Below are 12,650 nucleotides of genomic sequence, written 5' to 3'. Positions count from 1 at the left end.
CAGGTGCACGTTTGTTCACCATGCATTGCTCACCCGCACAAGCAGCACACGTGTTCTCTCAGGGATGCTGCTCGTTCCTCTTTTCAGATGCTCAGGAGAGACTCTGCTATGCCCATCCCTGTTCACAGGCATCCATGTACCATCACTTTCCTCCTGTGACTTCCAAGTGGCTCTTGGAGATGCCCTATAGGTGGTGTGTGCCAGGTCAGCACATTTGGGCTTACATGCTCTCTTCTGACTTGTCCCTGCCACTGTCCCCAAAGCAGGGAGGCTGACACACTAGGTCAGCTTCTCCTTCAGCTACCTGTTCCCAGAGAACTGAGAGCAAAGTCAGTCTTCCGGGTGAGTCCCTAAGAAGAACATGGACTTTGTCCCTTTGAGGTCCCATGCTGCATCCAGTAGGGATAGTTATCTGCCACATCATAGACAAACACAACCAGGACATTGAAGCCACTGTCCTCCAAGTCCCCCACAGTGACTGTCTGTGGCCCCTTGGCTTCCAGGTTCTCTGGCTGGCCATTCTAAGTGCAACAAGGCAGGTCCCACAGAGTGACTTCCACCCAACCAAAGCTTCGCCTTCTATAATAGGCCAGAAACTATTTCCACAAAGATGGAGAACCTGAGTTCAGTCCCCAAAGCCCACACAATGAGAGGAGAGAATGAACGAACACTCACAAGTTGCCCTCTGACCTCCACACATGGGCTATAGCACACTTTCACAATAGACCAAGAAACAGACAGACAGACAGACAGACAGACAGACAGACAGGTGATTGATAAGATTATATATATATATATAATGTGTGTGTATGTATATATATATATATATATAGATAGATAGATAGATAGATAGATTCTAAATGTAATAATTTTTTTAAAAGGAATAGTATTGGACCCAGCCTACAAAAATACAGAGCCCTCCTTTCAATCCCTCTTGGCTGGGTGGCTGTGACAATGTCTCAAGGACACATGTGGAACACAGCAGAGTTAACACATCTGGGAGAAAGGGGGGAAAAGGTGTGAAAGGACAACCTAATGGCTTTGAATGACATAATGCCACCTTCCTTCTGTCCCTTCTGAGGACAGCATCTACACAGAAGACAAGTAGACACAGAAGACATGTAGGGATCTTCTATTCTTGCTGTTGCTACAATGCTTGGAGGGTCTCTGGATCTAGACACCAGCCTTATATGGGTTTCTCTGCAGGTAGGCAGACTACTCAGGGTGAGTCTGCCCCTGTCACCAAGATGGGCAATGCAACCTCTAGGCACCCCACTGCCAATGCACCAAGTGTTTCTTGCCCTTGTCAGTGGGTGGCCCACACACTTGCTCTTCTATATCCCATCTGTTGGAGCTCAAGAACTCAGGCAAGCTTTGAAAGCCAAGAGAACTGAGCAGACACCTGGCTTCGGTCAGAAGTAAAAGAAGAGAATGCTACCAGCATTTCTGAAGTACGACTTGGGGACATAGTGGAATACACATAATACAAAATTGGTGGTTTGAAAGACTTTTAGTATTCCATAACTGTAGAATCGGATGCATTCCTGTTGTGGAGACACCAGCACTAGAACATTCCAGAACATCTTTTTCTCCCTCCATACAGAAATCCCACACCTGTTAGCTGCTCCTTCGGCTTCACTCTCACAAGTCTCTGGCAGCCTCCAGTCAGCTTTCTGCCTGAATAGACATTTCGTATAAACAGAGTCACACAAGCTGTGGCCCAGAGTCACACGAGCTACTCAGTGCTTGGGTATCATGTGTTTTCAAGATTGACCCCAACCGTATGTGGGTGTGGTCTTAGTGCATCTGGATGGAACTCATGTTATCTGACCCTTCCTGAGCTGATGGACACCTGTGCTGTTCCCTCCCTCCAGCTGCTACACACGCGCGCGCGCACACACACACACACACACACACCCACATGTTTCTGTTTGCACTCCTGTCTTTGTGGCTTTGGGTTATGTTTTTGTGATGGAGCTCCTAGATCAGATCAACACTTTTTTGATGAGGTTTTGTAACTGCAGGGATATCAGCAACCCACCATTTTACCAGTGGGGAAACTGAGGCCCAGAGAGCACCCCACTACCACCTCAGAAAACTGCAGATGGGAACAGGAAAGTTTTCCTTACCCCATGCCTCACTTCGGTGTCTCATTCTAGGTCAGATGTGCCAGACATGAAGGAATGGGTTTTGCCGAAAAGGCCCCTGGAGAACCAGCTTGCTTCCTACAAAGGCAACCAAAGAAAGCCTTTGGTTTCTGTCTAATTAAACTTTCCCAAATTAGAAATATACCACGTCAGAAATTTCGGAGGGGAAAGACTCACATGTGATTTATTCTGGAAACAGTGACTTAAATTAATTGCAGAATCCATTGTGTGGAGTCAGGCCACTTGTAGGCAGCCGCAAGTATTTAGCCATCCTCAGGAGCTGAAACTGACTGCTGTGCTCAGGGAAAGCACCACATAGGAGGGACGTGTGTGGCACCCAGGGACAGACACCCAGGGAGCTTTGCTTTGTCTTCTACTTGCCCTTTCCCTGTCTCTGGGCAGAAAAAGTGAACAGCATAATTGGTGCTAAACAACACTCGCTGTAAGTACAGAGAGACTCACAGCACGGGCCACCCGACCAGGAGCTGAGTACAGAACCGCCTCAGGATGGCATTCTGTCATCAACCAAAGTCCTGCCACTCACGTGGAAGGTTGCTCAGCTGAGTGGGCTGGCTCCCCTTGGAAGAGAGTGTTGATTCAGTTTCCTCCGAGTCTCCGTGGCATGGTGGCTTTTGAAGCAACAGTGACTATGGAACTGCACCTACAGTTACTAAATCCAGGAAAGGACAGCAAACCGAATCATGACTTCCATTTCCTCTCATTAGCCCCGTGGAGGCCGAGTGGTCTTGAGCTCCCACTCAAAGAGGGACTGTTTTCTGCTTAAGGCCATAGAGATGCTGGGGTAGTGGGATAGCACTTTGCACTCAGCCTGTGAGGTCCTTCACTGTCTGCCTTCACTGTCTGGAAAGTGGCCCTGCCTTGGGCCACTTGAGCCCACTTCTCTCAGAGTTTCCACTCCTGCCCTGAGGATGTCTGCTTTCTCTGGCATCTAAGGCCTCTTCCCCCGGTCCTGACAGGGGTTTCAGAAGTAGGACCACTGCTGTAGATTTTCTGATTCCCTTTACAGAACAGTGTTGATGCCTGGGAGCAGACAGGAGGCCAAGGCTCCCAGCCTTGCAGAGCGGTCTGCCCTGGGCTAGCCTGGGCTCATGGGACTGGTGAGGCTTTGCAGTGCTATTGTTCTGTGAAGGCGTTGGGGCTTGTTCTCATAGAATTCTTCTGAATCTCACTGGTTTTCATAGAAACTTCCTAATGTTGTGGCCCTTTAATATACAGTTCCTTGAGTTGTGCTGAGCTCCAACCATAAAATTATTTCATTGCTACTTTATAACTGCAATGTGCTACTGTTATGAATTGTAATGTAAATATCTGACATGCAGGAGATCTGATATGCAATCCCCGTGAAAGCATTTGGGGGTCAAGACCCACAGGTTGAGTGTGTCTTCTCTGAGGAGTTCTGAGCTAAGAGGAGGTGCTGTGGGCAGCAGTGGAGTGGAGCCCACACATCCTTAAGCCTTCTGCTCCTTGCCTGGAGCTCCTGAGGCCCTACTGTGCCCCTCCCTCCACCCCCGGAAAATTCTGAGCACTTTTCCTACCTCCTATCTCAATTTTCTCTACTACTTTGTCCATCTTGGAAAAGTGGACTCTTTCTTATCATAAATCATAAGTGGCACAGTAACATAATGAGGTTCCTAGAGACACAGGATGAAGCAAAATTGTCTCGGATCTAAATGACACAGAGCTGTTCACTTTTAATGTACAGTACACAGAGAGAGTGCGTGAGACAAGCTGAGGGGTCTCCAAAAGGATCGGGTTCCACCAGCTCTTTAGAGAACACCTTCCATCCTCAGAAGACAGTTCAGGGGGGAATTATCTGCAGTAATTTGATATCTGGAGAACTACCCCGAAGTCTATGCTGCCCTTATAGTGCAGCTTGCTTATACAGCATGGAGGGGCCCTTGGCCACACAGAATCGAACAACTCCATAACTCAGCTCCACTTGAGGGAGTTACCTGCTCTGCCACACCCTTGGGTAGCACCACGGCTAGTCCCCTGTTGCAGTTTGAGGATATAAGCAAGTCATTTTGGAAGAGTCAGATCCACAGAATGGGATATTTCTGGACTCTTAGGATACAGGCATTGATATCTGATTGGGGCCGTTTTATTTTGTTACTACTATTAATAGTAATAGTAACAACAACAACAACAACAACAAGTACAATGAAAAAAAGCAGTGGCCAGCTAAGGAGGGGAGTCTGGGTGAGCAGTTCACAGAACACGGAACTCCCAGGATTCTGGAATGACAGGATCCTCCCAGAAGGTGTGTATACCCCTTAAACACAGCCGTGTTACCCCAGTGAACACAAGGCCAGCCTTTGGGATCTTCTATTGCCTTTGTATGGGAAACCTCACTGGGACTCGTGGAAATCATTTTTACAAAGATGACGTCATAGCTAAAGAGTCAGCAGGTGCACTGGGTCCGAGGAGGAAGACAGACTTCTCAGAGGTAGGGATGGTCACAGCAGGAAGACTCGGTGACCAGGTCCTTTACTGAAAGGTTCCAAGCTACATGTAGCAACATAAGCAGATCCACTTGAACAGGAGAATCCTGGCAGCCAGGTCTGGGCCAATGGATTGCAATAGTTAGAAGCCAGGGTATGTCTAAGTCTGTGATTCAGAACTAATTGATTTCAGGAAAAGCAATCGATTCCCAATGAAGAAGTCATTCACACATCAACCCAAGTATAGCAATAGAGGCTCAAGTTCAAACTAAAACAAAAACCAAAACAATCAATCAAACAAACAAACAAACAAACAAACCTTCCTGCTCTTTTCCCTCCCATTTTGCAGACATTTAGCCTTGGTTCACAGAAAAATAGCAACAATGATTTTACTTAGCCAGACGGGCAATCTCTTTAAGAATAAGATTAAAAGTTTGCATGAGTTTCTGGAAAGTGGAGCAGTCAGCAGCATAGGGTTTGCCAAGCCTGCCAGTGACCTGGCCCGATTCACGAGGGGCACTCACCCCTCTTAACCCCTGGGGTGAAAGTCTTAGGAAGACCACTGACACTTCTACCCTCCAGGGGAGGCAACTGCTTGTTGAGTTCTGATCTCTCTGAATCAGTCCACCTACATACCTGAGAGGGACAACGGGAATGTTCATTACTAGATAAGATGGAAGGATACTACTGGCTGCTAGCATTTCTGCGCAGAGAGTGTTAACTCGAAGTGCATCGCACAAAGGAACCCGAGAGGCAGCAGAGTGCCAGCGTGTCAGCTGCAGGCTATTTCTTCTACAGAGTCTGTTTATTTTATCTGCAGCCCTTTCCTAGTGTTCAAGCAATGAAGACTCCCTAGAACCTTCTGAACAGGGGTCACAGAAAGGCTGTGTATGGGGATGCTGGAGAGATGGCTCTGGGGTTGAGAGCACTGGCTGCGGGGGCTGGAGAGGTGGCTCAGTGGTTAAGAGCACTGACTGCTCTTCCAGAGGTCCTGAGTTCAATTCCTAGCAACCACATGGTGGCTTATAACCATGTGTAATAAGATTTGCTGTCATCTTCTGGTGTGTCTGAAGACAGCTACAGTGTACTCACATAAATAAAATAAATCAAAGAGCACTGGCTGCTCTTCCAGAGTACCCAGGTTTGATTCCTTGCACGGATATGGTGGTTCACAACCATCTGTAACTCTAGTTCCAGGGGATCTGACGCCCTCTTCTGGCCTCCGCAGGCACCAGGAGCACACACAGTACACTGACATAGATGTTAGCAAATTTCCAACACACATAAAATAAAATAAAATTATTTTAAAAGGCAGGAAGTCTGGGTGGCACTTGTCTGTGCAACAATGGGAAATGGCACACCGTAAAAGTGTGGGTCTGCCTTTTTTCTGAGCCAGGAAGGCAGCAGAAGGATGGAGCTCCGCCCTCTCCCTAACAGCTGGTCCCTTCGCTAACCCTCCGGAACCTCTGCTTTCGGTCACACCACCAAACTCAACCAGAGGGAGGATGTTTGGTCACAAAGGGTTGCTGAAAGTCAGGGTTTCCTTTAAACCCACCCCTCCCAGTCACACCGCAGATAAGCAGAAACACAGATAAACTCCAGGACGTCTCCTCGCCCCCAAAATGTGTTGTCAATGAACATGCCCTTTGGGCAGAAAGTGAGCTAGACAGGAGAATTTAGAATCACTGCCTATGTTACACTCAGAGTTCAACCCTGTCCTTCATCAAAGTGGCAGAAAACTGAACCACAGAGTTTGAGGGGTCAATCATGTCAAAGATGCTTTTCCTGAGACCCCAGAAGTGAAGTCACAGTTCTAAAGAGGCAGAGGCTGGGTTGTCCCAATCTCTGCTAGGTCACATGATAAAGAGAAGCAATGGAGGAGCCACAGCCGAGCCCTGAGCCGCTTCAGAGACAGGGGAGCTAGCTCAGCCCTGTCCTGTCTCATTCAGAATCATAGGACCTTGACAAGACCCTGAGCAAGAGTTAGGGACAATAACCAAGCATTCCAAGCTGCTCAAACTCTGCTCAAAATAACTGTTTTCAAGAAGGGCTGGAGGTTTCCTTCATGTTGAGGGAAAGTCACATGCTAGCCTCTCCAGCTTCGGATCCAGGGCTCCCTTTGATGTGACAACCATTGGTAATCACCGACTTGGGGAGGAAAAAAAAAAATCCCACTGTGCCTCAGTTTACATCAGCATGAAAATTACAGCCTTAACATCACATTCTCGTCCCAAATAAACACTCAATTAAGGCGTAGTTTAACGTAACCAAATCACATAGGAAGGCTTGCTACAGAACAGGGTCACACACAGAATGTGTTCTGAAGACAAAGTTCATGATCTGCAATCTCATCCCATATCTCTGTCTCTGCCTCTCTCTGTCTCTCTGTCTCTCTCACACACATACACACACGAACTCTGAAACTTCAATATTTATATTACTCTAAATCATCCTTTAGAGTTGTGTGTAACTTTGACGAAAGCCAATATAGTATCAACATCCTCAAAAGCAGACGCATGCCCCTTTCAGACAAGAATGTCTGCAAATCCATTTGCGATGTTCTTTCTCTATTAGTCTAGAAGTCAACTCCTTTTGGAATTAATGCCCACTGTCTGGAACACCACTCTTTGCTTGGGAACTTCAAATTAATTATATCTATATTAAGACCTCACATTCTAAATAGAAGTACAAGAATACAAATGAGGAAAAATGTAGACTGTCATGTAGATTTTTTTTTTTAGTTTATTACTCAGATAAAACAGTAATAGTTCCTTCTGAAGTTGGCCCATTTAAAGACAGACTAATTCTTATAGAATATGTTTACTTTTATTTTTTTAAACTGGGAAGGTGTGGGGATGGGATTGGATAAGATCAAAGTATATGGTGTAAGAAAATGTCTTCATGAAACATTTTCCAATGTGTGAGAGATGATTATATGCCAATAAATAGTTTAAAATTTTTAACTTAGAGATCATGTTAATTTTTCAAGGAGATTCTGAGGCCTTACTCATTTCTCTTAAGGATGGCATCTTCCCAGACTCTAAAATGTCATAGCCCCTAGATTATCTTCAAGTGTTAGCATTTTATTCCTGCATGTGCATGTAGGGTATGTGCATGTGGTGTGTGTGTGTGTGTGTGTGTGTGTGTGTGTGTGCATGTGGGGTGTGTGTGTGTTCCATGCCTATCAGTTTAACCACATGTGTAGGCTCAGGTGACCAGGCACAATATCTTTTGCAACAGCTTCTGACTGTTTAGTTTCACCTTGGCTTTGGGAAACAGCCATCCATCTGTGTGTCTTAGATCCTGTTCCTTCTGTAATCAGGCTCCACTTCATGGCCACAGTAACTTACCCACCTCTTTGAATTTTACAGCCTCCTCCATGAACTCACTGCTGGTAGAGAGCTTTGCGGTCCCTTTGCTTTCTGTAGCACACTCTGCCTTCCCAAGAAAAGACGCAGGCACACACCGACTTTCACAAGGCTCTCAAAGACACCAGGGAGAATGGAGGGATGCAGACACTGACCTGAAAAGTGCCCCACAAGTGCAGCCTTTAAACTTGGCTTATTTTAAGTCTGTATTTAAACTCCAGTTATGAGTTATAGCACCCTGTGCACAAAACGTGGACCTCATGATTTCTTTGCCAGGCAAAATTAGCCCTGCATCTGTGCCTTCTCCTCAGGACACAGTGAGTGAGGCCGGTGGAAACTCATTGGAAACTCAATGCTTCCAAGCTTACAACCTGCTTGAAAGAGAGGCATTTTCAGACAACCTCAGTAAAGGACGCTTCAAATGACTTCAGAAAGCCACTCTAGCCTCTCCAGTCGCCACACAAGCCAGATGGGAGGCAGGAAAACATCGCTGATTTTTAGGAGGGTGGCTCCCACCGACAACTGTAGGGAGTTCCGTAAGACCATCTCATTTGTACCTCACATAGCGCAACTGTTCAGTTTGATCTTCTCAACAAACAAAAGCTCCGCCGGGATTGTGCTTTTCAGTTCCTCCCTGAGCAAGTTTTATTTTGAGACTAGCTAACACCCCGGATGCAGCAAACACCTCCATGATGCAAGCTTCCAGGGGAGAGGAGAGGCTGACATGGGTTGAAAGGTGAGGGAGACACATACTCTGTCCACAGGAACCAAACGTGCTCAGAAGGAAAGGAAAAAGGAAAGGAAAGGAAAAAGGAAAGGAAAGGAAAGGAAAGGAAAGGAAAGGAAAGGAAAGGAAAGGAAAGGAAAGGAAAAAGGAAAGGAAAGGAAAAAGGAAAGGAAAGGAAAGGAAAGGAAAGGAAAAAGGAAAGGAAAGGAAAAAGGAAAGGAAAGGAAAGGAAAGGAAAGGAAAGGAAAGGAAAGGAAAGGAAAGGAAAGGAAAGGAAAGGAAAGGAAAGGAAAGTCCGGTCGTTGGAGATTAAAACCTGTTGAAAAGCCTTGCAGAGTCAGCAGAACGAGAGACGAGGCTGCCTTAAACCATGACCAAGACGGCAGAATAAATAGTGGATGAGAAATGACTGCCTTTCTCTGTTCCGGACCAGGTGACAGCGACCCTGCTCAGAGGGCTCCTACGTCTCACAAACACACTGGACCCCTTCTGAGGCTTCTTTCAGTTATTTGAGTCCTGCTGACTGGGAAGACCCCTGATACTTAGTCTAATTGAGTTTTAGAACACCCAGCCAAGGAAGAACTTTACTATAAGCTGGACTTCATGGGCCAGGCCCTGTTTCTCTCCACCGTCAAGGACGATTTAAGCTTTGTGTCGTTAGTAAAAATATGTCACAATAGACATTAAAAGTATATACAGTTCATGAAATGTCTAGGTTCCTTTCCCTCCAGGGCTGTAATTAATGTTCCTTGGAAATGTTACAGAGAAATAACCAATTACAATTAGCAACATTTCTAGAAGATTAAAGTAATTACAATTGCATTTATGCTCCTTAAGAAGGATGGGTTAAGAATAAGAACATAAAGGTGCTAGTTAGCACAACCCAAACAAATCAGACCAAGGCAGGTCCAACATCAGTGAGTGCATCAAACAGGGACACATTGCCTTGGAAAGAGTCCTCTGTGTGGCCAGACACCAGCTAAGCCCACTAGCCTTTGTATTTGATTATTTGAAAGTAAACAGGCCTGCATCTTGCTTTCCAACCCAATGTGTTATCTGATAGTTTAATGCCTTTTTGTCCAAATAAGCTCTTAACATTTTTCATTTGTTTATTACAGATATTGCATTTTTGGATTTTAAAACATATTTGATTGCAAACTGTGATTGAATCAAAGTTGTTGAAGAGAGCAATTATCTTAAAATGAATTTTAAATGCCCCCACTAAATTCTTGCATCAGGGTAGGATCTCCTAGTGTTGGCTTTCAATAATTTTCGGAAGGACTATCTTAACGATAGTTCTGTTGACATTTCCCTTAAACAAATTCTATGTGTGTGTATAAAAAAGATGGTGCATTTCATCTGTCTCGGCTCCCTCAGACGTGTTGTAAACCATGGCGGTAAGAGGGGTGAGTGGAACTTAACTAATGGACACTCATAATTTAGGCAGCAAAAAAACAGAATTAATGTATTATCCCTCTGAAGCTTCGAGTACTTTGCCAACCCAAACTTTCTTTCCTAGAGAAATACGTGATTGAGACAATTCCCATCTGTTTTTGACAAACACAGGGGAAGATTCCCACAAGTGACTCTGTTAAAAGCTCTTCTTAAAAACTATAAAATAGTCGTATCCCAGAGGTTATTTCATGAAAACATTTTTTTGATGATAGAAATAAAGGATTTTAAAAAAAAGAAAGAAAGAGGGTAAGAAAGGAAAGGAAGAAAGAAAACAAACCCACTGTATGAGACCAACATTTTGTGGCCACAGCAGCAACTTTCAAGATATTATAAAATTATAAAAGTGTAAATAGATGTTTGGGACAATGGATAATCATGTTAATCTTGATTAATCCAAATTCTTTCTGTGTTAAGCGGAGACTTTCATTTAAAAAAAAACACACAAGATGCATGAAAAACGAAGGAAAATTAAGTGGGAAGAATTTTCTATACCACGCTCCCCTCGAAGATCTAAGCAAGGCCTCAGGGAAGCAGAGCCTGCAGGATACTGCCCCTGGGGCTGCCTGGGGATTTGGGATGTGTCTGCTAAGCAGCGGGTGCAGGACATGATAAACGCTCTCTGAAACACCAATCCGGTGCTCAGCTGTGCTGAGCTGCCTTCTTCCCAGGCAAGGCCCTGCTCACACTGCTTCTTCATCCACACCCACCGCACACTCAGACCTGTTACCCAGCCTGAATCCCTTGCCTCTGTGTCTTTCCAAGTTCAAGGATGGTGGTACTTAAGCACACAACTCTAAATACGATCCACCTGCTTGCAGGCAGCCAGAGACTCCAAGCCGCTACATCCACCCAGGCCTGGGCGCTTGAGGGTTCCATACTTTTGGGGCGACAAGGGTCTACTGCATTCTTGGCGCCCAGAGATTTGCTCCTCTGTGAACCTGGAGCCCCAGCGCTGAACAGAAACCTCTCTGCCGCGCCAGGGGCCAGCATCATCTTACGTACTGAGCCGGCTAGGGCTTGAACGCCCTAGCATCCAAGGCGCGGGCCGGAACTGCGGATCAGAAAGAGCGGATTGTCTGTACCACGCGTGGGCTCCTCAGCTCCATAGAATGAGCGCGAGGCAACAGGTCGGCCACAACCCAGCGGGCATCGCATCTCCTGGCCTCCGCTGGCCTAAGGAAGACGTTTTGACAACCGCTCCCCACAGAGTCACCCACAGATACCCATCCACCAAAAATGAAAAGTGACCATTTGTCCAATAAGTGTATTTGGACCCTGATGGGGAACCACAGGCGGGTGGATTCCGAACGGATACCCTTGGCAAAAGACCTTGGGCGTGCCCCCGGGGTAGGAGAGTTTTCTCAGGTCGCGCCAACCCTTGCAGGGTGAGGAAGCTCACCCCATCCCTGTGCGGTTGCCTGAGGTACCTTCACGAGGAGAGATACACTGGCCCGTCCGCCCACCCACCCGTGCGTCGTGGATGCCCACCACACGCAGCACCTACCCTGGCTTGCGGCTCCGGAGGTGGATGGCACGGCGCGGCGCTAGTGGGAGGCGGACATGGACCACGCGCCCTCCATGCGCCACACGGAGAAGGCGTAGCTGAGACGCTCGTGAGCCACGTAGCTGCAGCTGGTCATCTTATTGTCCATCTCGTCGCTCTGGAGAACCTGGTAGAGGAAGTCTATGTACCTGGCGGCCAGCTTGAGCGTCTGGATCTTGCTGAGCTTGTCAGAGGGGAGCGTGGGGATGATCTTGCGCAGCGCGGCGAAGGCCTCGTTGAGCGACTGGGTGCGCTGGCGCTCGCGCACGTTGGCCAGGATGCGCTGGCTCTGCAGCTCCTCGAAAGACTGCGCGCTCGGGCTGCCCTTCTTGCCGCGCTTACCCGGGGTCGGGCTGCCATCTTCGCTCGATTTCTTGCTGTAGCGCCGCTTCCGGCCGAAGCGCTTGGGCTGCCTCTCCAGCTCTTCCTCACTGGTGCCCAGACTGTCCACGGGGGACACCGGCGAGCTGGAGCCCTCCTCCATGGCGCCCGCCCGGCGCGCGTGGGGCTGGGGGGCGCCGAGCGCACGCCACTGGCCAAGCCCGCGGCCGCCGAGCACAGGCTCCCGGGTCGCTCTCAAAGGCTCTGATTTCGAGGCCGGCTTGTGCAAAACCGAGGTCTCCGGGAGAGGAAGTTATTCTAACTTTTTTGGAAACTCTATCCCGGCTGGGTTGCTAAATAGCTGTCAGGAGCGAGGGCGGCGCGCTGATTGGCCACCGTGGCCAGGGGCAGGACAAATTCTGGGGCCTTCGCCGGCCGCCCCCGCCCCCCCCCCCCCCCCCGGGCGGCACTTTCAGTTTTGTCTCCGCTTTTTTCGGCCCTGACTGTGGCCCGCATCTCGGAGGCCAGATCCGCGCGCTCAGCCTGCGCTCCTACCCCAGGCGCGGGCCGCTAATCAGCGGTGCTGACCTCTAAGTTCAACGGTGCCTGCCTTTGTCTGAGTCTCCT

General features: G+C 47.7%; 1 protein-coding gene across 1 annotated transcript in view; it reads right to left on the bottom strand.

Annotated features, from left to right (window-relative positions):
• Positions 1–12,352, bottom strand: part of Twist2 (twist basic helix-loop-helix transcription factor 2) — a 46,574-nt gene extending 34,222 nt beyond the window's left edge. Inside the window, exon 1 of the mRNA NM_007855.3 lies at positions 11,664–12,352. Coding sequence (NP_031881.1) covers positions 11,704–12,186 — 483 coding nt within the window. The 5' untranslated portion in view covers positions 12,187–12,352 and the 3' untranslated portion in view covers positions 11,664–11,703. The remainder of the gene's footprint in view (positions 1–11,663) is intronic.
• Between the last annotated feature and the right edge of the window lie 298 nt (positions 12,353–12,650).

The sequence above is a fragment of the Mus musculus genome, chromosome 1 (genome assembly GCF_000001635.26).
Source record: "Mus musculus strain C57BL/6J chromosome 1, GRCm38.p6 C57BL/6J".
In the NCBI taxonomy this organism is placed as follows: Eukaryota; Metazoa; Chordata; class Mammalia; order Rodentia; family Muridae; genus Mus; species Mus musculus.
Note: the sequence above shows the minus strand (reverse complement) of the source record. Positions and strands in the feature narration are given on the sequence as shown.